The 25,475-nt window shown below is 30.6% G+C and overlaps 1 protein-coding gene across 5 annotated transcripts in view; it reads left to right on the top strand.

Annotated features, from left to right (window-relative positions):
* Positions 1-5,996: 5,996 nt before the first annotated feature.
* LOC111317774 (DEA(D/H)-box RNA helicase family protein) overlaps positions 5,997-25,475 on the top strand; it is a 30,820-nt gene continuing 11,341 nt past the window's right edge. For 2 of the 5 annotated variants that reach the window (XM_022920178.2, XM_022920175.2), the window contains exons 1-11: positions 5,997-6,489; positions 11,004-11,158; positions 11,245-11,332; positions 12,095-12,340; positions 19,965-20,060; positions 21,934-22,122; positions 22,240-22,399; positions 22,476-22,606; positions 23,524-23,691; positions 23,786-24,058; positions 24,188-24,382. In XM_022920178.2, the coding sequence (XP_022775913.2) occupies positions 6,112-6,489; positions 11,004-11,158; positions 11,245-11,332; positions 12,095-12,340; positions 19,965-20,060; positions 21,934-22,122; positions 22,240-22,399; positions 22,476-22,606; positions 23,524-23,691; positions 23,786-24,058; positions 24,188-24,382 (2,079 nt within the window). In that variant the 5' untranslated portion in view covers positions 5,997-6,111. The remainder of the gene's footprint in view (positions 6,490-11,003; positions 11,159-11,244; positions 11,333-12,094; positions 12,341-19,964; positions 20,061-21,933; positions 22,123-22,239; positions 22,400-22,475; positions 22,607-23,523; positions 23,692-23,785; positions 24,059-24,187; positions 24,383-25,475) is intronic. The other 3 variants (XM_089750862.1, XM_022920179.2, XM_022920176.2) reach the window with 2 other exon arrangements.

Here is a 25,475-nt window from a genome sequence, read left to right as displayed (position 1 = left end):
GTTTTTTTTTAATTTATTTATTTATTTGTTTTTTTATTAGATTAGGTTTATTTAATATTCTTTTATCTTTATTTTATTTTTATTTTTGTTTTACTTTTTTTTATTTTATTTATTTATTTTTATTTTCACTTTTATTAAAAAAAAGGTTTTTGGAGAAAAGTTGAAAGTATTAATTTTCCTCGAAATTAAAAGTTTCTAAAAAATATTTTCGGGGAAAAGTTGAAAGTATCAATTTTTCTCGAAATTAAAGTTTTCAAAAATAAAAATATTTTTAGGGAAAAGTTGAAAGTATCAAATTTCCTTGAAAATAAGCTTTCCACCAAAAAATATTTTGGGAAAAAGTTGAAAGTATCAATTTTTCTTGCACAAAAACAATCATTCTTTTCTTTCTTTTTATTTTTTTTAATGTTAAATAATCTGACGATAAAGCCTCTGTAAGTGAAATAGTAGTTTTCTTGTATACTCCTGAGGTGAGGGAATTTTTTTAATTTTCTGCTAAAAGTTTTAAAGTCAATTGAGAATAATTTTCAATAATTAATCACTTGATAAAATTTTAAGGCTCATTGGATAACACAAATTTAAGCTGGTACCATCTTTTGATGGGCGTTGTGAGGGTGCTACAACCTTCCTCACACGTAACCGAACTCCCGAACCTTGTTCTGGTTAGTAGACTTGAACCTATTCTTTTAAGGACCTTTAAATTTAGGTGTTTCATGAAAGGATCGATTCTTTAAGTGGTCAATCGCACCTAGATAAAAAAGATTAGTGACGACTCCATTAAGTCAATGTCTAGCGATAGATCTCCGGATCTAGACGTTATGACAATAATCAAATCAAAATTCGAAACTCAATAAATTTAAAAAAATCTTCGAACAAAATGGGGTATCTACAATACCAAGTTGTGATTCACACCTAATTCATTCTAGGTAGTAATCGTTAGATTTCATTTAAATGTCACTTATTTTCAAAAGAAAATTGAGAATTGATGCATTTTTGTTTTGATCATAGAAAATAATTATGTGGGGCAACTTTCTATTACTTATGTTAATAAGATGAACATTTTTGAAGAAATGAATAATGGAAAAGGATTATTATGATTATTTTTGAGAAATTTTTATTGCCATTATATTGAGAGTTTTTGAAAAACATTCAAATTTGAAATGTTGCATATGTGAATTTTGATTGATGAAAAATAGACCCAACGATTTGTGTATTCATGTTGTATAAAATACTAAAATTCATGTATATATGTATTTGTGCCATGTTTTACACGAAAATTAAATGCGAAATATATATTTTTTGGTTTTGTTAAACCTATATAATTATTACTAAAATTTTATACTATGTCACTTTTGTATCCTTTTTTCATATTATATTCGTATCGTGTCATCATATCATATTTTGGATTGTTAGGTCTAATGAAAAATAGATTATTTGCAAACCAATCTAACAAGAATGACCATTATAGGGCAAAGAAAATGTTTTTATTTTGATAATCACATATTTGCATTCTTATTGAGATCATACATTTGCATAATTTAGAGATTGCATCATTGCTTGGGCCATGTATTTGCATCATTTGGTGAGAATCTAAATCATTGTTTTAAATAAATATTACATTTGCATTAATGCTAGAATCATGAATTTGCATCATTTGGTGAAAATCGAAATCATCCTTTTGAATATTGCATTTGCATTATTGTTAGGATCATGCATTTGCATAATTTGTGACCATTTGAATCATTATTGGATTATTGCATTTGCATAATCTAATAGACATTTACATCGTTACTATTATACTTGTGAGAGCACATTTGCATATTTGAATTAAACATTTAATGTTGTTTGCCTTATGCATTGCATTTTGTAGATTAATATTTGTGAGAATTGAATAAAAAAGGGAAAATTGAGAATCATTGCATTTCATATTGGTGAATAATATTTGTGTCTGAGTCTTTAGGATATGCATTTGCATTAACATTGATGAGATAAAAGTTTGCATTTGCATCTTGAATATGAAACATTTGCAATCACATCATTTTTAGGGCATGAAATTTGCATGCCTGTAATTCTAAGGTAAAGAAAATATAGGAAAGATTTGATATTGGAGACAATGAACAACATTAGCTTTTAAAAAGAAATAAGAAAGTTATTGAGATGATAATATTTTTAAATCTAGTTTAGTTGGCCCATGATGATAAGATTTTAAGTCTAATTTAGTTAGCCCATGATGAGAACATTTATAAGATCAATGAAAATTGGCACAAAGTGATATTAAGCACAATCTAATTGACAATGAGATGAGATTTAAGCACAACTAAGTTGGTGCATGAAAAAAACGTTATGATTTTCATTTCAAAGTTGTGGAGCCTCAAAGGAGGAGTTTTTTTTCAAATATAGGAATGATTTATAAGACTTTTAGACATAATCTCTAAATTTCATATGTGAATTTTTTAATTTTTTAAATGCAAATATTTGAATTTCAAATGTGAATCTCTTAATTTTCAAATGTAAATTATTGAATTTTAAATGTGAATCTCTAAAATTTTCAAATGTGAATCTTTTGAATTTAAATGCAAATTTTTAAAAATTTTCAAATGTGAATCTTTAAATTTAGATGTGAATTTCTAAATTTTTCAAATGTGAATCTCTAAATTTTTTAAATGCTAATCTTTGAATTTAGATGTGTATTTCTAAATCTTTTAAATGAGAATCTTTAAATTTTGGATACAAATATCTAAATTTTCAAATGTGAATATTTGAATTTTAGATGTGAATCTCTAAATTCTTTTAAATGCTAATCTTTTAACTTTATATGCAATCTCTAAAGCCTTTAGATGCGAATATTTAAATATTTCAAATGTGAATCTTTAAGTTTTAAATGAAAATATCTAAAATTTCAAATAAGACTATTTGAATTTTTAGATAGGAATCTTTAAATTTCAACTTGCAAGGATAATAAAGGATAATTATTTTAATGAGTTAAAATTTTGAAAGATGAATTTATCCCTAAGACCTTTGTGTTACCATGCCTTAAACATTAATTCTTTTACCTTTGTTTGGGTGTTACACTTCACCACTTTCTCTTCTATTCTCTTTATTTTTATTTTCTATCTTTTTCATTTAACTTTAAAACTTATTCATAAGATATTCAAAATATCATCAATCACAAAACACGAGTTCCTTATCTTTCAATGAGAGTTGTCAGCTTCCCACAAGGCTATAGCTTATTTTAGGCTAACAAAAGATTAGAGATATTAATTAGATTAGATTAATAAAATTAAATGTGTATTTAAAAGTTAACAAATGTTTTAAAAAATTAAATAAAATTTTTTTCAATTTGATATAAAGATTTAGATTCATACATTAGATCCTTTCTTTTTTGGTAGTAGGGAAAATTTTTCTAAAATGACAGATAAATTTTTTAATAAAATCTTAATATTATTATTTTTTTTATTTTACATTTGAAACTTTTTTTTTGTTTTATCTGCTTAAAGTTTATATCTCTCCATTTTGATATAGGTATTTAATTTGTTATTCCACATCCTTTGTATATTTCATAAATACTAAAATTAAGGTTAAAATACAAAAAAAGTTCACCAAGTATTAAAAAAAATCTAATTAAACTCTTATATCATTATTACATCTAAATAAGTTTTAAAATTTTTATTTTTCACTACATAAGCTATTACAATATTACTGCATTTAAATAAGTCTTTTAACTTTTATTTTTCATTATATAAGCTTTTCTACATGACACGTGGACAGAATGATGTGGCAAAATTGTACACATGATAAAAAAAATGAGCAAAAAAGAAAAACTACAAAAAAAAGTCTAACAAAAATTATTATTAATTGGTATCTTGACCAAATATAATTATTGGAAATGAAATAACAGTATATAAAATTAATAAAAAAGGAAATGCTTATATTTATGTGAAAATTAGTAAAATTGATTAATTATTTATAATTAGTGAAAAAAATCTGCACGTAAAATTAATAAAAATGTCTATATTTATATGAAAATTATAAAAGCTATTTTAATTTTCTTTTTATTAATTTTTATATAAATGTAGATATTTCTTTTTTATTTATTAGAGAGATTTAGATAATGAAAAATAAGAATTAAGGGATTTATTTAGATAAAAAATAGTATAAAGGTTTATATAGTGAAAAATAAGGGGTAAAGTGTAGTTATAGTTTCAAACCTTTTATTTGGATTTCATTTTGATCCATAAATATTAAATTATTATTTTTTACTGTCATATTAAAATGTATTTATTAAAAAATAAATAAAACTTTTAAAAATTTTAATAATGAAGCACAACTATCTTTTTTTCTTTGATTTTAAAAATTCAACTTAAAATCAAAGGCAAAATGGTAATTTAATTTCCTTCTTAATAATTTTAAAATTTTATTTTATTTTTAATAAATATATTTTGATATGATAGCAAAGAATAATAATTCTAGTTCATGATTTTATTTTCTTTCTTTATTCTTATTTTATCAACTTTTATTTCTTTTATATAAAATTAAATCTTAATAAAAATAAAGCTAGAAATTTTAAAAAATGAAAGAAATGAATCATACTAAAATGATGTTTTAAAAATTAAATAATAGAGATAAATAATAAATAATAATCTCAAAAAATACTTTTTGTGAATTATTACTAGTATAACTAATTTAATTTAAAACTCTCTAAAATTATGTCAACATAACATAACAAATTTATTTACTACTATAATCTCTTGAGAAAATATTTTATTAAAAATAATTTATTCAAAATCACTTAGCAGACAAGCATACTTCCCTTCCTATTTAAATTTAAAATTATAGCTAAAAATGTAAACTTTATTAATTAAGGCTTTTAGTACATACAAGTTTTTTATATTCTTTTTTGCTTAGAAAATATATGTCAACCACCGAGAGTCAAATTTATTTGGGTATGTTTCCTTTCTTTCATTTTTTTTAAAAAATAATTTTTAGCTTTATTTTAATAATATTTAATTTTATATTTTTATCAAAATTTGTAAATATTGAAAAAATAAAATTTAATAAAATAAAATAAAAAATAAAATCAAACTAATGGATCCAAAATTATTACTCTTTTTAAAATGTCAAAATTTATTTATTAAAATAAATAAAATTTTTATAATTATTACAAAAGGAAAAACAATATCATTTTCCCTTTATTTTAAGTCGAATTTTTAAAATCAATGGTAAAAATAATACTTTTGTTTCATTTTAAAAAGTTTATATTATATTATATTTCTTTTCTATTGAATATATTTAAATTATTTGGGTATGTTTTATTTTTTTCTTTTTTGCTAAAAATAATTTTTAGCTTTATTTTTTAAAGGATTTAATTTTATTATTATTTTATCAAAATTTGTAAATATTGAGAGAATAAGATTTAATAAAATAAAATAAAGAAAGAAAATAAATTGACATAATTGATCCAAAATTATTATTTTTTTCTATCATGCCAAAATATACTTATTATAAAATAAAATTTTTATAATTATTTAAAAGAAAAATAAATTACTATTTTTGACCTTGATTTTAAGTTGAATTTTTAAAAATCAAAAGTAAAATTAAGGGCAAAAATGATAATTATATTTTATTTTTGAAATTTAATTTTTTTAATAATATATTTTAGCATGGTTACAAAAAATAATATTTATAGATCTATTTCTCTTAATTGTAATTATCTTGCAAAGTTTGATAAAAGGATCAAGCATCATTTTAAAAAGTTTGAAATTATCAGAAAACAGTTTAAAATTTAGGAATAAAATAAAATTCGAATAAAAGATTTGGGACTAAAAATTCACCTTAGTAAAAACAAAAAAAAAGAATTTTTTTCAGTGAATGAGAAATAAAAATTAAGAAATTATTTAAATATTATAATAATATAAATACTTAATTATGAAAGGGTTTTTTTTTTTTTTTTTTTTCATATTTCAGTCATAGATCAAATAATAATAAAAAAAGCGTAGGCAAATTATACTAGGTATCTAGTTTTTGAAGCGACACTGTTGTTCAGCTTGTCTTCTTCACTCCCATTCCACATTTTCGCACGCAAAACCTAAACCCTCACTCCCTTCTCCGACGATGAAGGATCGGCCTCCATCATCCTGCTGCGCCGTCTACATCCCTCCCCACCACCGTTTCCGTTCCGTCGTTTTCTCTCCCAACAGCAGCAACTCTAGCAAGAACGGAGCAGATTTCCCTACTTCCGCCGCCTCAGTGATTCACTCCAAGCTCCTTGACCGCCAAAACATACCCGTTTTGAACGCTAAGGGCACTGCTGTTCCTCCTCCTTTGTCTTACCTACAACATGACGAGAAACAGCAACAACGTCAGAGGACTTATAATAGCAATAATGGTAATAAAAATAGTAATAATCAAAGTTCGCAGTATAATTCAACTTACTGTCACGGGATTTCTAAGAACGGCTCTGATCGCCAGATGGATTTGTCTTTGCAATCGGTCAGTTCATACTTACACATATTTCCATTGATATAATTTCCAGTAAATTGAAGTTTTCCTGTTTGATTATTTGGTTGATTGGCTTAGTTTTAGGCTAATATAAAGCTTTCTCTAAATAACGTCTAACCTTATTTTGGTTCGTTTCTCATTCATACAATTTTGATAACGAAAAAACAAGTTAAACATGTTTCTCTGCTTTATAAGTTAAGTGAGTGTCCCTTAATAGTTGATATGAGCACTTTCAGTTTGCAATGATGTATCTTTAGTTGAAAATATTATTGCTGAAGATTGCTACTTTGCGATAAGTTTAGCCAGACAACTCTTTGGAATGAAACATCCTCAGATCACGGCCTTGACCTATGCAAAATTCAAGCATGAGGGTATATTTTAAGCTTGTAACTAAATGAATTTCACTGTAAATATCACTTAATCTTATAAACCGTTATGCAATAATTGAGTATGGTGGGGTTGAGCTAGCTAAGCATGAGAATACGGTTGTAAAAATACCTGAGCCAGTCTTTTCTTTGTGCTGTTGGTGAGAATTTTCTTGTGGCATTGTCATTTAGGCTATACTTGACAACTTTGACATTCATCATATATTTAGTTAATATGTTCTTGCTGCCCAATAAACTGAATTCTGATGGTATGCTAAAACTGAACAAGTTGATTCTTTACTTTAAATACATTATTTCTTTGATAGTTAATAGTGTTTTTACTTTTTGATCATGTTTTTTATGCTCAAATTCTTGTTGAATAAGATTACAGCTTTTGTTAACTTAAAAGTTTTTAATACTTAAGCTGTGACCATTTTACCTTGAGCATGGTTTAGTCACATTTACACTATGTTTGGATTGAGAGGATGGGTGGGAAAGGAAAGGAAAAGATGGGAAAGGGGGAAAACCCTCCATTGTTTCCCCCTTGTTTGGATAACTTTTAGAGTAGAGTAAGGGAAAGGGAGGAATTTTAATATCCTTCCTTTTCTCCTGTAACCACCCATGTTTCAATTCCCCAAATCGGTGAGAAAAGAGGGAAAGGAAAGCCAAAAGAATTTTTAAAGTTTGAAATGTTCATATTATCCATTCTATATTCATCAAATTACAAACAACCCAAGCATAAGCTTTCTAAACTTTCTGCAGGCCTGTCAGCTGCATCTCCTTGAGTTGAAGCCGCTTGTAACCACCTCTTCTTGTATCAAAGCTGCTGCATCTAGTTGTTTAGCAATCCAAACATAGTGCCAATGATGTTTGTGAAATACAGAATGCATGTAAAACTTATTAACCAACGCTTTTCCATTAATCATTTTCCATTGTTTCTTTTATGGGAGTAGTCATATATGAATGGGGCCAACACCTTTCAATTAGACTTCTTCTTTTTTTTTTTTTTTTGGTAAAAATACCTTAGTCATTCTTTACTTTGTGGTGTTGGTGAGATTTTTCTTATGGCATTGTCATTCAGGCTATGCTTGACAACTTTGACATTCATATTATATTTAGTTAATAAGTTCTTGCTGCCCATTAAACTGAAGTCTAATAATATGCTAAAACTGATCAAGTTGATTCTTTATTTTAAATACATTATGTCTTTGATAGTTAATAGTTTTTTTACTTTTTGATCATTTTTTTATGCTCAAATTGATGTTGAATAAGATTACAGGTTTTGTTAACTTAAAAGCTTTTAATACTTGAGCAGTAACCATTTTACCTCGAGCTTGGTTTAGTCACATTTACACTATGTTTGGATTGAGAGGATGGGTGGGAAAGGAAAGGAAAAGAGGGGAAAGGGGAAATATTCTCCCTTGTTTGGATAACTGTTAGAGTAGAGTAAGGGAAAGGGAGAAATTTTCAATATCCTTCCTTTTCTTCCATAACCACCATGTTTCAATTCCCCAAATCGGTGAGAAAAGAAAAGGAAAGCCAAAAGAATTTTTAAAGTCTGACATGTTCATATTACCCATTCTATATTCATCAAATTACAAACAACCCATGTATAAGCTTTCTAAACTCTCTGCAGGCCTGAACAGCCATATCTCTTTGTGTTGAATTTAGTGATCCAAACATAGTGCCAATGATGTTTGTGAAATACAGAATGCATGAAAAACTTATTACCCAATACTTTTCCATTAATCATTTTCCATTGTTTCTTTTATGGGAGTAGTCATATATTAATGGACTAACTCTTTTCAATTCGACTTTTTTTTTATTGAGAAAAGACACCAACAAAAAATTTAAATCATGGTAACTTTTATTCTTTTTATTCTTATTTGACTTATAATCCTTGTTTTTTAGAATTTGGTGTAATGTTTATATTGTTATTTTATTAGAATGGGGCATAATTGGATTTTCCATTTTTTTTTTGGCCATCCTAATGGGAAAAGTATATTATAATCATTCTTTCCTTTTCTTTCTTTTCCACTCTTTAACCAAACAACGGATGTTAGCATTCCATCCCCATTCCTTTCCTGCACTCATTTTATCTATTTAAACAAGGAAAACATGTATCATTTCCTTTACTTTCCTTTCCTTTACTAACTTCTATCCAAATAGTGTTAGAAATGGCATATGTTGCCTATATATAACCTTGCTACATTTAATGCTACTTGTAAAATAGAGGTGGTGATTATTATTTTTCTTGAGATTTAAAATTTTAAGACCGGTTATGGAGGTTCTTACTAAGTTAATCCTTAGAGGTTAAGTATATCTTGCGTTGTGACTATGTAATATATATTATTTGATGATAAAGACAAATCTAGCTTGTTTGTATCTCTTTGCATTTAACTTTAACAACTTTTAACAATTTAGTATTAATGATTATGTTTTTTTCACTTATTTGCTTTGGGTTGAATTTCCCCAATTAAATGAAGATCGAAGAATGTAGCTTCGCCGCCTTTTTTTGTTCTGGGATTTGTTACATTGGGAGATTTTCTAACCCATCATCAATTTATTACCATCCCTCTTTTCTTTAGCTTTATACCCTTAGATTTGGTTCCTTCCTGCTATCTTACATGAAGATGTTTGTGTCACCTTAGCTTGCTATATGGGAAAGCCTTAAAAAACCTAAAAATTCAATTTCTACCATCATTATGATATTACGTATTCTAATGTGATCGAATACCAGAAAAATAAAATGAATTCCTGATTTGATTTCTTCTTTGAGATAAAGACAAAATACTCATAATATATATGCAGGGAGAGAGTTGATTCTTCTAGCACTTAATGTTTTTATAGATTCCATTGTTCAAAAAATGATTCGCAGAGAAGAGAGATGTTTTTACCCACTTTTTAGTTTTTTAGTAGAATCTATATTATATATAATGGGACTGAGTCTGGTGCCACTCCCAACTCGCCAATTGGGTTTATTAAAATGAGTTTGCTTTTTGTAAAACTCGGTGATGTCAGTCACGTCACAACTAACTGCATAAATTAGTCCAAACAAGTTTTTAACTTCCCCGTGTCTATGATGTATGGTTGTTAGCAGTTCCAATAGTTGATAGATCAAGTGGTATCGCTTTTACGGTTAACTTCTTTTTTTGATTTGTTTTATGTTTTTTCTTTCTTGTCATATCATCATGGAGAGAAAATTTCACCTGCACTTAACGTTTACAGAAATAGCATTTCTACATATATATATCTTTTCTCTTTCATTTTTAAACAATGTTGTCCCAATTGGTCATATTTGTATGACTGCATGGAAATGATCATATACACATAAAGGAGATGAAGTTGCACCATGCTGATAATGGGTTGTCAGTGAATCGTAACAACAAAACTCCTAATGCTGATTGAATGGTGCTGCAGCATTCTAGAATTTATCTAAATTGGTTATCTTGATATGTTTTTCTTTATGTTTGCTGTTTTACTTTAGTTTATAGTTTGTAATTATGGAGTTTTTTAATTAAGTGGTCATGTTCCTAGCATGAGTTATTAATGAGTTTGATTAGATGGGCTTATGTGTATCAAAGGGCTAGGAGTAAAAGCTGCTGTAAACCTAGTATAAGCAGTCTTCTAGACACATTAGGCAGCTTTATGATGGTGGGATATTATTTATTATTGGCTCTACAATTTTACATCAACTTTAGCCTTTATTCTGGTCTTTTACACTGTTTTAGTTTTCTTTTTCCTGTTTCTACTTCTGCACTGCATCATCGAATAAGTCAACTTTAGCTGGAGCAAAGAACATTGACTGATTTCTTCAGTTTTGTATGTAAATCATCTATTTGTGTGCTTGGATACATGTCTCTAGTACTTCTATCAGCATTACTGACAATAGCGGTTTTCTCATAAAATCTTCATAAAGCAAAAAAAAGAAGCAAAATATTAAAAGAAGCATTAAGAGGTGGTTATTAAGGGTGAGATGGGATAATCGGGGGAATTTTTTTTTTTTTTGAGGTAAATGTTATATTTTAATGTTTTTAATTTGTATCCAGCTTTTTTATTCAAATGTTAGTAGCTATCTGGGCATTTTTTGCATGAAGGCTGTCATGTCATAATTTCATTTCTGCAAAATTTGTTTTCCAGGGTACTTTTGGTGAAGCTAATGTTGATGAGTGGAAGCGAAAGCTAGTGATACTTTTACATGATGATGGGAAACAGGAGTTGGTCTCAAGGGAAAAGAAAGATAGACGATACTTTGAGCAAATAGCAGCTTTGGCTAGCAGAATGGGTTTGTATAGGTATCTTCCTTGGTTAAAATAGATTGTTTCGTATGTAAAATTGCTCTTAGAAATATGGGGATTCTGATCTGAAATTGTGTTGGCAGCCATCTTTATTCCAAAGTTGCTGTCTTCAGTAAGGCCCCCCTGCCTAACTACAGATTTGACCTGGATGATAAGCGTCCACAGAGGGAGGTACTCTTGTAATTTTGTTCACTCTATGCTCTCTTTTATGTAACACCAATATTACAACACCATTTTCTAATATTGGTTTTGTATCCTTATCATATCCCCAACATATTCGGTTACATACCCATAATGTATTCATTACCCAAAACATAAAAAGTTGTTTTGGTCTCATTGTTTTGCTCGAAGTGGGACCATATGTAACTGATACATGTATGGAAATGAAAACAACTCGTATTGTTTAATATTTATTTCTGCAATTTTGTAATTTACGAAATGGTGGTTTATAAACAAATTTAAGGCAAAAACTTAATATAAAAATCAAAAGAAAACCGAGACCACATGCTATTCTTGATTTACTAGTGTTAATGTCTCCATTTTAGATTTGTACATTTATATTTCTGCTATTTGGGTGTTGTCATGTTGAGCATATTTAGTTGATTTCAGGGATTTTAAAAGCATGCACATATGCCCAAGCTTTAACTCGTAATTTAAAAAAAAAGTGATCATTGTGCTTTATCTTGTCACCCACGGAGAATTATACTTTATAGGTTGCCTTTTGTTGACTTTGTTGATGCTATGTATGTCCGTGGGTATGTTACATATCTCAGCTTTATGCCGTGCTAACTTTTGGAAGTTGCCATATTGTTGTGTTCATATTCTGACACTTTGTATCCTATGTTTATGATGGTGCTTCTTAGGTTACCTTTTATTGACTTTGATGGTGCAGTTTTCTTATATGTTTATATTGATGCTTTTAACATTTGACAGGTGAACTTAAATTTTGGTTTGTTGAAGAGAGTGGATGCCCATCTTGGAGAATACCTTTCTAAAAAGTCTAGGACTAAGGAAAGCTTTTCAGACAATTGTTTTTCAAAATCAAGCAGTAATAGCAGTATAGTTACCGACGAAGGACTTTTTGAGCAGCCAGAGCCAATGGCATCCAACACAGCTGTCACGGAGAAAATTCTTTGGCGGAGAAGTTTGCAGCTGCATGCTCAGCAACAAGCATGGCAGGTTCATTTTAACTAGACAATTGTGCATATAGGCTGTTGCTATTGCCTACTCATACCATCTCATATGTGTCCATTATATTAGAATATTGATGATCGTTATGCGCTGCTGCTATTTTATTATTGGCTAAAATATAAAAAAGCTTGTACTTAAATTTAATCTATTACAGGAGTCCCTATCCTTTGCAATCAATTTAGCCCCTTAGTTATCATTATGTGCAATTAAGCTTCATTGGGAAGGAAAACTGTCATGTTACATGAATGTCCATTGACCTTTGTCCACTATGTAATATAATTGGCAACATGCCAAATGACGTGGAGAAAAAATAATTAAATTTTAATTTATTGATTGGGAAGAAAATTGTTTCTTTAATCATTAAATTTTAATTTAGTGACAGTCATCTGCCACTTGTTCAATTGCATTGCATAGTGGAGTAGATTTAATAGAGGTTATGGTCATGTGGGTCATTTGACCGTTCCTTGTCCCAAGAAGGCTTAAATGGGTGTAAAAAATAGTTAAGGGCGTAGTTAATAGAAAGAAAGGGAGGGTTCTAGTGATAGATTTAATTAAGTACAAGCTTTTTATTTTTTATTTTTATTTTAGCACTTATAAATAAAATTTTCTCATTCCATTGCCTTTAAGATATGTCATTGCATATTTTATTTTGTCCTTGCTTTGCAAAAGGAAACAGGAGATAAATTACTCCTTTGTTTATAATACCTAATATGTCCTCAAACTTTACCCAAAATTGAAAATATGTTCTTTTGTTGTATGTAATTAAGGATATAATATTCTATTTTAGCATAATCAAACCACCAATTTTGATGATAGGTGCAATTTAACCCGCCAAAGATGACGGGTCAATGTGCTATATTATCTTTTTAGGTTTTTCTTTTTTTTTTTTTACTTATTTCTCGTCTTTTTCTTTATTCTTTCATTCTTCTGTTATTTTTTTCTCATTCTTCCTCTGCTTTTCTGTTTTCTTTGATGCCAAGAAAACCACTTTGTCAAACTAACAACAAGCCTAGAACTGCTCAATCTGACCTTTTGATGCTGATGCTGATGCTGGCTTGCCAGATCTCGCTAACCAAGGGCTTTTAAGGCCTTAATAGGTTGGAGGCAGCCGATACTAGATTGGCTTGCATTGGCTTGATCTGGCTTGATAAGGCTAGAACGGCTTTGGCTTTCCAGATTTGGTCAAGCCAGCATCAAATCTGGCACTATTGGCCAACTGGGCGGACTTGGAGTTGGTTGGCAATCCTTTCCTAGGCGAAAGGCCACTAACTAGAGATAAAGAAGGATTTTTTTTTTTTTTTCAGTTGCTTGACTTTCAAATTTTAAGAAGAAAATTGTGTTTTTTAAAGGCCAAAACATTAAAAAACCCTTGTACTTTCTCATCAAATAATCATTTATACTTTTATTGTACCCAATTAAGCCCTTAAAGTAGTTCTCTTGTTTAATTGAGCTCTTATTTGGATAAAATCGTTAAAATTTGTTTTTTTTTTTTTTTGATAGATCAAATTCTATCTGGTTGTTATCTGTCACATTGATGTTTATATGGCTCATATATGTCAAAATATGGGCTTTATAGATGCTAATGTAGTAGACCGAGTAACCATCAACTCAACATAAATTTTCATTTTTTTTTCCAGGTGTACACTAATATGGAAAAGATAATGGTCATGCAGATGCTGATGTGACATAAATAACAGATTTTAAAGCAAACTAGGGGTTTAATTAAAGAAAAGTGATATTTTAAGTACTCAATTGGGTTCAATAAAAGAATAGGGCCTTAATGAGAAATTTGTTAAAGTACAAGTGTTTTTTTTTTAGTAGTTTTGCTGAAAATTTAAGAAAGGAAAAAAGAAAAAAGTTTGATTTTGAAATTTCAAGAAACAAAATATTTGTTTTAAAATTAAGAAGAAAGAAAAATAAATCAAACAAATATTTTTGTTTTAAATTTTGAAAGGAAACAAGCTCCAAAAATCTTTGTTTTTAAATTTAATTATTCCGTTGACAGAAATAATCTTGATCAACATATTAACTTTTATAATTTGCCATTTAAGTATTTTTAAATGGAATATTCTTTGGCTTGATTCCACTAAAATTAGAACTTGCGTCCACCCAATAGAAGATGGAGGGCTTATTTTTATTTTTGTTTCCTCATTTGAGTCTAATGCCATACTTCTTTTGCTGGTTTTGAGTTCTTGATTTGAATTTTTACATACTAGATCTTGCCTGCATTTTCTAGCCACTTCATCAAGATATTTTCAATTTTTTAGTTACTTATAAAATCAAATATATTGTCCAAATCTATTTGGTTGCCAATAGTAAAAACTGTGTACTGTTAAAATTCTTTAAATGATACTAATAAATCATTCTTTAGTTTTGCATTAGATTTTACTATGGAAACTGAATGTAATATTGAAAAACTGCTTATCTACAATTACACAAGAATCTTAGGTTTATATACAACTAACTAGGGGTTAAACTAGGAAACTAAATCTTCCTTAATTCTAGGGATACAAATACTTAATTCTAGAGATACAAATATAAATATACAGAGTACAAGATTACAACCAGCTGTAAATAAGTGTTTTCTCACACTCCCCCTCAAGCTGGTGAATAGGTGTTTTCCATTCCCAGCTTGGAAATAATTTCTTGAAATGTTGCACTGCTAAGACCTTTAGTCAACACATCTGCAAGTTGACCCTTGGTTGATACATAAGGTGTACAAATCAACCCACTGTCTAGTTTCTCCTTTATGAAATATCGGTCTACTTCAATGTGTTTTGTTTTGTCATGTTGCACAGGATTGTGTGCAATGCTTATTGCAGACTTGTTATCACAGTAGAGTCTCATAGGTCCATTCCACTTGATCTTCAAGTCTTCTAGGATAATCTTTAACCATAGTAGTTCACAAATTCCTTGAGCCATTGCTCTGAACTCTGCTTCAGCACTTGATCTTGCCACCACATTCTGTTTTTTACTCCTTCAAGTCACAAGATTACCACCTAAGAAAGTGCAGTAGCCTGAGGTAGATCTTCTATCAGTTACTGAACCTGCATAATCAACATCTGTATATGCTTCTAGAACTAATCCCGAATCTCTTTTGAATAAAATACCTCTCCCAGGATTGGCCTTCAAATAGTGCAATATACGGTAGACAGCCTGTAGGTGTACTTCTTTAGGACTATGCATAAATTGACTTACCACACTCACAGCATATGCTATATCAGGTCTAGTATGTGAGAGATAAATGAGTCTTCCAACTAATCTTTGGTACATCTTTCTATTTGCAGCAGCACCTTCATTAGCTTCTCCAATTTTATGATTAGGATCTATAGGGGTATTTGCAGGTTTACATGCAAGCTTCCCAGTTTCCTTTAGAAGATCCATCACATATTTCTGTTGTGAGATAAAAATACCATGCCGTGAGTGAGCTACTTCAATTTCTAGAAAGTACTTCAATTTCCCAAGCTCTTTTATCTCAAATTCTCTAGCCAAACACTGTTTTAGAGATTCTCTCTCTTTTTCATCATCTCCAGTTACAATTATATCATCAACATACACTAATAGAACTGTGACTCTCCTTGAATCAGAGTGCTTGATAAACAATGTGTGATCTCCTTGACTCTGTTTATATCCCATTGCTAGCATCGCTTTGGCAAATCTCCCGAACCAAGCTCTAGGAAACTGTTTAAGGCCATATAAAGCCCTTTTTAACCTGCATACTTTGTTTGCTTCTAGATGACCTCCAAATCCCGGTGAAACCTTCATATATATTTCTTCTTCCAAATCACCATGTAAAAAAGCATTCTTTACATCAAATTGTTGAAGCTGCCAATTGTAATTTGCAGCCAATGATAATAAAATCCTAACGGTATTCATCTTGGCAACTGGAGCAAAGGTTTCCTGGTAATCCACTCCATAGGTCTGAGTGTAGCCTTTAGCTACTAACCTGGCTTTATACCTTTGAACAGTACCATCTGCCTTGTATTTTACAGTGAAAACCCATTTACACCCCACTGGATTTTTTCCTTTAGGCAACTCTACCAGTTCCCATGTCTGATTTTTCTCTAAGGCCTTCATTTCTCTTTTCATGGCTTGCCTCCATTTCTCACTGGATAATGCCTCGGATAATGTAGTTGGAACATAAATAGTGTTTAGGCTCACAAGAAAATTTTTGTGGGATGGTAAGAATTTTTCAAATGACACAAAATTAGATATTGGGTATAGTGGATGCTTGGTACATTCTCTGGTTCCTTTCCTAATGGCAATAGGCAAATCATAATCACTAGTTATAGTTTTAGGAGATTCATGCTCATTTTGAGAAACAGAGTCAAAAACCATAGTTACCTCATTTCCAGAGTTAGGATCAGGTTCTTGGAGTGGCACTGGTTCAGGATCTGGAACTTTCCTTCTTGAGTACACCTGTAATTCCTTCATAGAATCAAGAACAATATTATCCTTTGTCACATCTTCCGTATTTGGAATGGGTTCAGACTCAAATTCAATGCTTGACTCGTACTCAGCAGAAACAGGTTTCGACTCAGAAGAATTAATGGGTGTAAATGTTGAAAAAAGGGGCAAATCAAGTAAAAAGAAGTCTTTATCCTTATCTTCCATGAATGAAGTCTCCCCCTGAAGATAAGGTTGAGTAAAAAATGGTTTATTTTCTTCAAAAGTGACATCTACAGACACATAAAATTTTTTGGTAGAAGGATGATAGCACTTATATCCTTTTTGAGTTGAAGAATACCCCACAAAAATACACTTAATCGCTCTTGGATCCAACTTTCCCTTGTTATGACTGTGAACATGAACAAATGATGTACAACCAAATATCCTAGGTGTGAGATTGTTTGTGGTATTGAGGTTGGGATAAAATTGCAAGAGTAGTTCCATAAGAGTTTTAAATCCCAAAACTCTTGAAGGTAACCTATTTATAATGTGTGTGACAGTGAGAACAGCTTCCCCCTAATAAGATTTAGTTACATTTGCTTGAAAAAGAAAGGCTCGGGTTGTGGCTAATAAATGGCTGTTTTTTTTCTCTGCCACTCCATTCTGTTGTGGAGTGTTAACACAAGATGACTCATGGATAATCCCCTCTTTCTGGAAATAGGTGGATACACTCTGGTTGAAGTAGTCTCTTGCATTATCAGACCTAAATCTCTTGATTCTTACTCTAAATTGATTTTGGATCATGTTTTGGAAGCTTAAAAACACACTATTCACATCTGATTTGGATTTAAGTAAAAAAACCCAAGAGATCTTAGTACAATCATCTATGAATGAAACAAACCATCTTGCACCAGAAATATTAGAAATTGTAGAGGGACATCAAATGTCACTATGAATCAAGTAAAAGGGAGTAGAACTTCTTTTGTTACTGATTGGAAAAGACACACGTTTATGTTTTGCAAATTCGCAAATATCACAATGAAAATTTTCAACATTTAATTCTTTGAACAAAGAAGGAAACATGTTAGTATTTCAGATAAATTAGATATAAATAGTTTTTGCAAATTGTAAATAGAATACATTATAATTTATCTATTAAAGAAATATAATAGATATTATGTTTAAAATCTGCAAAATACATTATAAAAAATTTTGAAAAAATATGTTAGTTCATTATAACACATGTCGTTAGCATTTGAAATGATTTAATGCTATTCTTGAATCAAATTTTCCCTTATACATCTTTTCCTCAGCCACATCTTTTTTGTTAAATTTTTAACTCATTTCCCTTAATTATTTTTTATCTAAAATTTTTTTTTATGCTATTCTTCTTCTTCTTTATTTGTTTCTTCTATCACATCTTAGTTTTCCTTTTAGTTTATTAATAATTTTACTCTAACCTACTTCTTACCACATTGTTTATAGTTATTGTTTTCCTTATTTTTTCCTCATATCTCTGAAACAAAAGCAACGTATTGTTTCTATTTTTCTTCTCATCCATCCACCCTTTGTTCCTCTCCAAGTGTTCCAAGTTTCTTGTTCACCATCTTGAACCAGTCTTCTTTTCTTGTTTATTTTATTTTATTTCTTCTGTTTTACATCAATTACTTTTGATTTGTTGGGTGATTACTAGTTTCCTTTTCTGAAATGAAAAAGTAGATTTAGATATTCTTATACATTTGTAATTCTGTTGTCAAGTAGGCCAATAAAAGGTATTTGAAAATAAATATACGGACTTAAAATGTATTCGTATATATTATGTGCTATTATATTTACATTGCTTGTATGTCACAAATGTTTTAAACTACTTATTGTACTCCCTATGCTTTGATTTTAACATATAAAAGTATAACAATTATCATACAAAATTTTTTTGGCTATCCAAAAAAGTTGTTTTAGGCAACATAAAAGTGGAAAAAAAATTAATATTCGTATGAAAAATTTATGTATTTTTAAATCAAATACACCATCTTAAAAGGAATTTTTTTACAAATAAAATATTTAAATTATTCAAGGATTGAACAAACAATTTCTAGAAAATAATGCTAAATAAACAATAACAAAATGTTAAAAGGATCAAGCATAAATAAGTAATAAAAGTAAAGACTTTTTTCCCTAGAGAGTAATTTAGCAAAAGTCAATGTGGCTATGCCTCCCTAGCCTTCAAACCTCTCAGGTGCTCTTAACTCCTTACCTTCCTAACCTGCCTTTTTCCTTCATACAGCTGTTATCCTCCAAAGTGGCAAACATAAAGAATAAAAAGGGGACAAAATTGAAGGCCTTGAGGTACCATAACCTGTGGGCTGCAAAACAATTCTTTGGTTTATTCAAGTGCCTTTTATTACAGAAATAGATATGGGAATGTTGTCATTAACAAAAAAAAAAAAAAAAAAAAAAAAAACTTTATATATGCTTTACACATCTTGGTTTTGATTTAAATTCATTTTGAAAGATATAAGTTCTATGTTCATGTTGGTACTATATGTGTAGGAAGAAGGCAGAATGGTGAAGCATTTTTTACTTCATTTATGCCATTCAGGTGACAAAGTTATACTGTGTTACAGAAGTTGAATAAGAAAAAATATAAAAAAAAAAAATAACTTCCACTCATGAAACTGAAAGGAATCTGTAGGTCTAATAAACAAATTTAAATGGAGTATGTGTTAGCTTTATCTAGGTACATAGGCAGAAATAGGGAAACCAAAGGTTAAAATCCATCATGATGATTTCAAGTGCAAAAAAAGGAGTAAAAACACCTTTCACATGTAGAAGTGGCTATTGTGTGATTAGCCGATAAAATCGATTTCGTTTCTAGCAGAAGGAACTTTTAAGGAGCATGGTGAAGCTTGTTTAGTTTGTGTGCTGGGGACTGCAAAAACCTGAGCCAAACTTTTTTAAGTTTTAGCATTTTGCTTATACTTGATTTTAAAATTAACTATTGTTAATTTTTAGCTGTCAAGATTCCTCTAGAGACAGTTTGGTGTAACGCAAGCTGCAGACTTTCAGTGGTGAACATAGCTGCAAGTTCTCAGTAGCTAATAAAATTTTCCTATATAAAAGCCTTTTGATTGCTTTTCTTGTCATCCCCAATTATGAATTTTGATGTTAAACTGGTTTGATCTATTTTGATTTTGTGTTTTTCTCTTCTATTCATGTTTTATAGGAGTCTCTTGAAGGAAGAGGAATTCTAGAATTCCGTCAAAGTCTTCCTGCTTATAAAGAGAAGGATGCCATATTGACAGCCATTTTGCAGAATCAGGTATGTTAACTTTAGTAGTCGTTCTTTGAGTTTAGTTGCTTGCCTGTGCAGGAAACTAGTGGTAGAAAACTTCTGTATTCATGAACATATAGGCTTCCATTGTAACAGAAATGAGCTGGGCTACTCTTACAGGCTCAACTCATTAAGAAACTCCGGTTGGATTGCTCTTTTAACAAATGAATTGAGCTTGAGGCTATATTGTCCTTGTTTAGTTAAATGAGGTGAATTTAACTTTATTGGATTTTGCTTCAAAGGCCCAAGTAGAAGTTGTTTAGTGATTGTAAGTTATTGCCTGTAAATGGCCTGAGTTTTATACTACTGAAATATTTTATGCTTGTCATATTCGTTATCTCTTGAAAGTTACATTTTTGGTAAGGGCATTTTATTCATATGCTTTTTTTTTTGTACCATCTCCAAGTTCTGGTTGGCTCGATCTTATAAATTTGAGTTCAAGCTTTGTGTCAAATAACAAACTGAAAAAGGCTGAACTTGAGCTTCTATGAATTCTTGTCAAATGAGCTTGAGCTTAAATTATCTTGAGCTTGGCTGGAATGTTTGATGCTAAGCTCTGCTTTAGCTTACTTATGTTTCATTGTCCAACTTGTTTTTCTTTCATTTTGTTTACAATGACGGGGAATTATGCTGTAGAAGAATTTTATACTTGCCCTTCATGGTCTAATATTCTACTTTGACTAGATTATTTATTCTTGTCTTTTCTTGTTTATATTGAGAAGCAAAAGAGAGTTCATTATTTAGCCATTTTACTGCTGCTTCAGATAATAAGTTGCATATTCTAATGTTATCTTGGGACTATTACTGCACATGGTCATGAAGTACTATACTACCTTATTTCCTGTATCAAATAGATATCCTTGAGACTTACCTATACGTTGCTTTCTCTCTTTATATTTTTCCATTGGAAACAAGTTGTTGATTGTATTTGGTTGAATGCTATCCTCTAATGTGCTTAAGTGGCTGCCGCCTTCATGCTTTAATGTCCGTGTCTTTTGGGTGGGTGGGGGAAAAGAAGAGATAGAGAAAAGAGAAAATCTTAGGGCAGGTTTTTTGGATTTCTTTTCAATGTAATTGCTTTGTAGTACATCAGAAGCTTCTGGAAATTTTGTTGACTATAGAGTTGATTTCATGTGAAGCATTCAAGTTCCATTCAACTAAACTTTGTTCAAGCCCATTGCTAGTTGAGGCATGAAGATGATTTTTAAGCTAGGATGCTTTATATTCTAAGCTTGCTTAGAGTTAAGTGCATTGTGTATTCAGGATACTTGCAAAGCTAATGCATATCATTGGACTTGTCCTTTTTCTCCCTACTTAAGTAATCTTGGCTCTATTGAGTTGTTGCTTTTGCTTCTTGGGCTTTGCTTTTCGGTTTTTGCTTACTCAAAAGTTGTTTTAAAGAAAAAGGGTGAAATCAAAATCATAAATGATTGAAAATGAGCAAATGGATAAAATATAAAAGAAAATTCTACCATAAATTATTGCACATAAAGAACATAAAGAAAAAATGTGCATTTTTCGATGCAAGAAACCAAATTTTTTTATTTTTTTGAAAATGTTAGTTACTTTGGTATCCAAACATGGCTTTTACTTTTTTACTTTCAAAAACAAAAAGCAAGTAGCAAAAGCAGCAGCCAAATTAAGCCCTAGTTAACTATTTCTCTTTTGGATAATTAGGCTGACAATAAAAATGTCTGCACATTGTACTTTTGTATATGTCATCTCATTTCATAAGAGTAGACCCCCATGAGGAGACTAATTGGTTGCTCTCATTCCACAGAGTTGGTGCATCACTTCAGTTATGTAGACTGATGTTATATTTTTGTATTTCTTTTTGTGATCGTAAAATTGTGTTTTGCAGGTTCTTATTATCTCAGGTGAAACTGGGTGTGGCAAGACCACACAAATTCCCCAATTTATTTTAGAATCTGAGATAGATTTTGTTCGTGGAGCTGTTTGTAACATTATATGTACTCAACCCAGGCGAATATCTGCTATGTCTGTTTCAGAAAGAGTTGCTTCAGAAAGAGGAGAGAAATTGGGTGAATCTGTTAGTTTCTGTCAGAAATGGTTACCTAGGATATTTGCCCAAACTATTACCTTTTTTAAGTAAAAACCATTTAGTAAGATTAAGTAAAGTTACTCTTTTTATTGGCTTTATTTGAAGGTTGGATATAAAGTGCGGCTTGAGGGTATGAGAGGGAAGGAAACCCGTCTTCTCTTTTGCACAACAGGCATTTTATTGAGAAGGCTGCTAATTGATAGAAATTTAAAAGGTGTAACTCATATAATTGTGGATGAGATCCATGAACGTGGGATTAATGAAGGTAATATGTGAAATTGATGTTTTAATTGTGGAATTAGTGAAATATGATTTCTAATATAATATTTAAAATATGTTAGATTTCCTGCTCATTGTCCTTAAAGATCTCCTTCCTCGCCGCCCAGAATTAAAGCTGATTTTGATGAGTGCCTCTCTGGATGCTGAGCTTTTCTCCTCGTATTTTGGTGGGGCTCCTTTAATCCACATTCCAGTAAGATAAAAACTTAATGCCACCGGTAGATTCATTCTGATAGGCAGATTGATTTGGGTCCCATTTGCTAGTCTACTGGCTTGTAATGAAGTTTTTTTTGTGAATATGCTAGTTGAGATATGAAGCAAAATTTTTAAGTGGACATTGTTGAATATTGTGTACATGTATGATTGTTGAAATAATTTTTGTTTTTCCTTTTTTTAACCTTCCTATTTTTTGCAAGCATAGAAGAACTTCCCTTAAATAAGTGTTTATAAACTCTTAATTTCTTTATTCTAGATGTGCTTTCAGATATTAATGGAACACTTTTGCCTCAGATAGCTAGTTATTGTTTTTTGTCCTTTGTCACAGATGGCTAGTTACTCTTAATATCTTTATCTAGTTTGGTTTTCTGTGAAACCTCTTGCCAGGTTATATGTTCTTTTGCCTGCTTTTCATCTACTTGTTATATTTACGCTGATTTTGTTCTTTGATGTTCAGTAGTGACTTAATTCTCCCCATGGCTCCTTGTTATATTTACACTGATTCTATACTTTGACGTACGGTGATGACATAATTCTCTCCACTCGTTTAAACTAACAATAATCTTCCCTCTTTCACCTTTCTATGTCCCCCACTTCTCCCTGTTGCAGGCTGTGTTGATGCTTTTTCTATTTTGGCCTTTTTCTAATTGATCTTTCTTTTGGCCTTTTAGTTCTTCTGATAAAGAGATATGTTTGTTTTTGATAGTCACCTTTCATGTTTAAATTAGACTTTTCATGTTCATTTGTCTCATTTTTCAAGGTATTCATTGAGAATGCATATCACTAGTCTTAAATTCTTCTGGATTCAACTTGTTTCCTGGCAGTGTTCTCCAGCATTAAAAGAGTTTGAAATGTGTGGTTGAATTTCTTTTTTGCTTTCTTGTTCTAATTTAGGGTTTTACGCACCCAGTTCGAATACATTTTTTGGAGAATATTTTGGAGATGATGGGATACAGGTTGACTCCATATAATCAAATTGATGATTATGGTCAAGAAAGGATGTGGAAAATGAGTAAGCAAGCCCCAAGAAAGAGGAAGAGCCAAATTGCCTCCGCTGTTGAGGTATACAAACTTCTCTTCGTTTCTTTGGCCATGCTACATTCTATGATTCCTATTTCTTTTTTTTTTCTATTTTAATTTTGGACGTATGTAATAGGATGCACTCCGGGCAGCCGATTTTAAGGATTTCAGCCCTCAGACTTGGGAGTCTTTGTCATGTTGGAATCCTGATTGTATTGGTTTTAATCTCATAGAATATCTTTTATCCTATATTTGTGAGAATGAAAGGCCTGGTGCAGTTCTAGTTTTTGTGACTGGGTGGGATGACATAAGTTCTCTAAAGGATAAGCTGCAATCTCATCCTATCCTTGGAGATCCAAACCGAGTTTCGTTGCTTACTTGCCATGGTTTTTTGGCCAGTTCTGAGCAGGTAATCTTTTTTTTTTTTACTCTATAGTCTCAGATCTTGTGTCCTGGCTGGCCTTTTTTTGCCATCCCCCACCCTCTCCTCTCCCTTTTCTTAATTAAATTGTAAATAGATGTTTCTCAATTCTTGCAGAAGTTAATTTTTGAAGAGCCCAAAGATGGAGTGAGAAAAATAGTATTAACTACTAATATTGCTGAGACTAGCATCACAATTAATGACGTTGTTTTTGTTCTTGATTGTGGAAAGGCCAAAGAGACATCCTATGATGCACTGAATAACACTCCTTGTTTGCTACCATCATGGATTTCCAAGGTTTCTGCTCAACAAGTAAGGCTACCGTCTGATTGAATATTTGATCACTAATCTATGTGGAGGTTGATTGATAAGTAGGGACAAGAGGCAGAATATAGAAGTTTAGGGAGAAATTCAGGAATAGACAAGAACAATTAGGGAACAAAGGAAGTTAGGGGAAATAGAAGACCTTGGGGAGAAAACCAGACAGAATCAATAGACAGAAAAATCTCAATATCACAATAGCCCAATATTCAATACCGAAAACCTAATTGAAACTAAAATAACATAGGCATATATGACTAAACCCAAAACCCTAACAAAATGCAAAATACCAATAATAACTCTGATTAAAATAAATCAAATAAAATAAAAGCCTAAGCCGTTCTCCATCATTAATACTGATGAGTAATCATTTGTCTTTGCTTTATCATGGAGGTTGTCTAATATCATCTGATTCTTGGTGAATGGTTATTTTGTTACCTTTAATTTGAAGGTTTATTTCTGTTAAAAATGCTTTCATTGGGCTAGTGATATTTAGCATAATAATTTGCACTAGGTGATTTTTGGAGATGATATCTTTTTTTCATCTTTGAGCAATTGAAATAAAATTTGTCAAATAAAACCATGTTATTTACAGGACAATTTTGAACACTAGTAGGTTGAACAAGATTGGCCTTGAATACTGCATCTGTCTCAGACGTGCAACATGTGGAAGGAGAGAAATAGATGAAATTTTACTAAGGCAATGGACTGACTATGTAGTTAAAATTTGAGTTTCTGGTTGGCTTATATGCCCGTTTCTTTCGTATAGTTTCTAAACTCTCATGAACCTTCAATCTTCTAGGGGCATGGTTTACTTTATGAAAGGCCTTCTGCCTGCTGGAAAGAGCCCTCCTAAACCTTAAAAAGAGAATCTTTTTACATATAAAGGGATGGCATCATGGACTGATGCTGTTTAAAAAAGAAAATAATTTTGCAACAACTTTTAACATCAGATGGTATATGGTGGGGTAAGAAGTGGCTCAGGCAATCCTTGCATTTTTATTAGGGCACCTGCAGATATAGATGTTTGGTTTGCCTGAACTTCTAATGTACACTTTTAGTCTTTTAAAGCATGAATGATTAA

This window comes from Durio zibethinus, chromosome 2, assembly GCF_047325235.1.
Source record: "Durio zibethinus cultivar Kanyao isolate XHJ-2024 chromosome 2, ASM4732523v1, whole genome shotgun sequence".
In the NCBI taxonomy this organism is placed as follows: domain Eukaryota; kingdom Viridiplantae; phylum Streptophyta; class Magnoliopsida; order Malvales; family Malvaceae; genus Durio; species Durio zibethinus.
The sequence above is the reverse complement of the archived record's forward strand: the minus strand, read 5'-3'. Positions and strand labels throughout refer to the sequence as shown.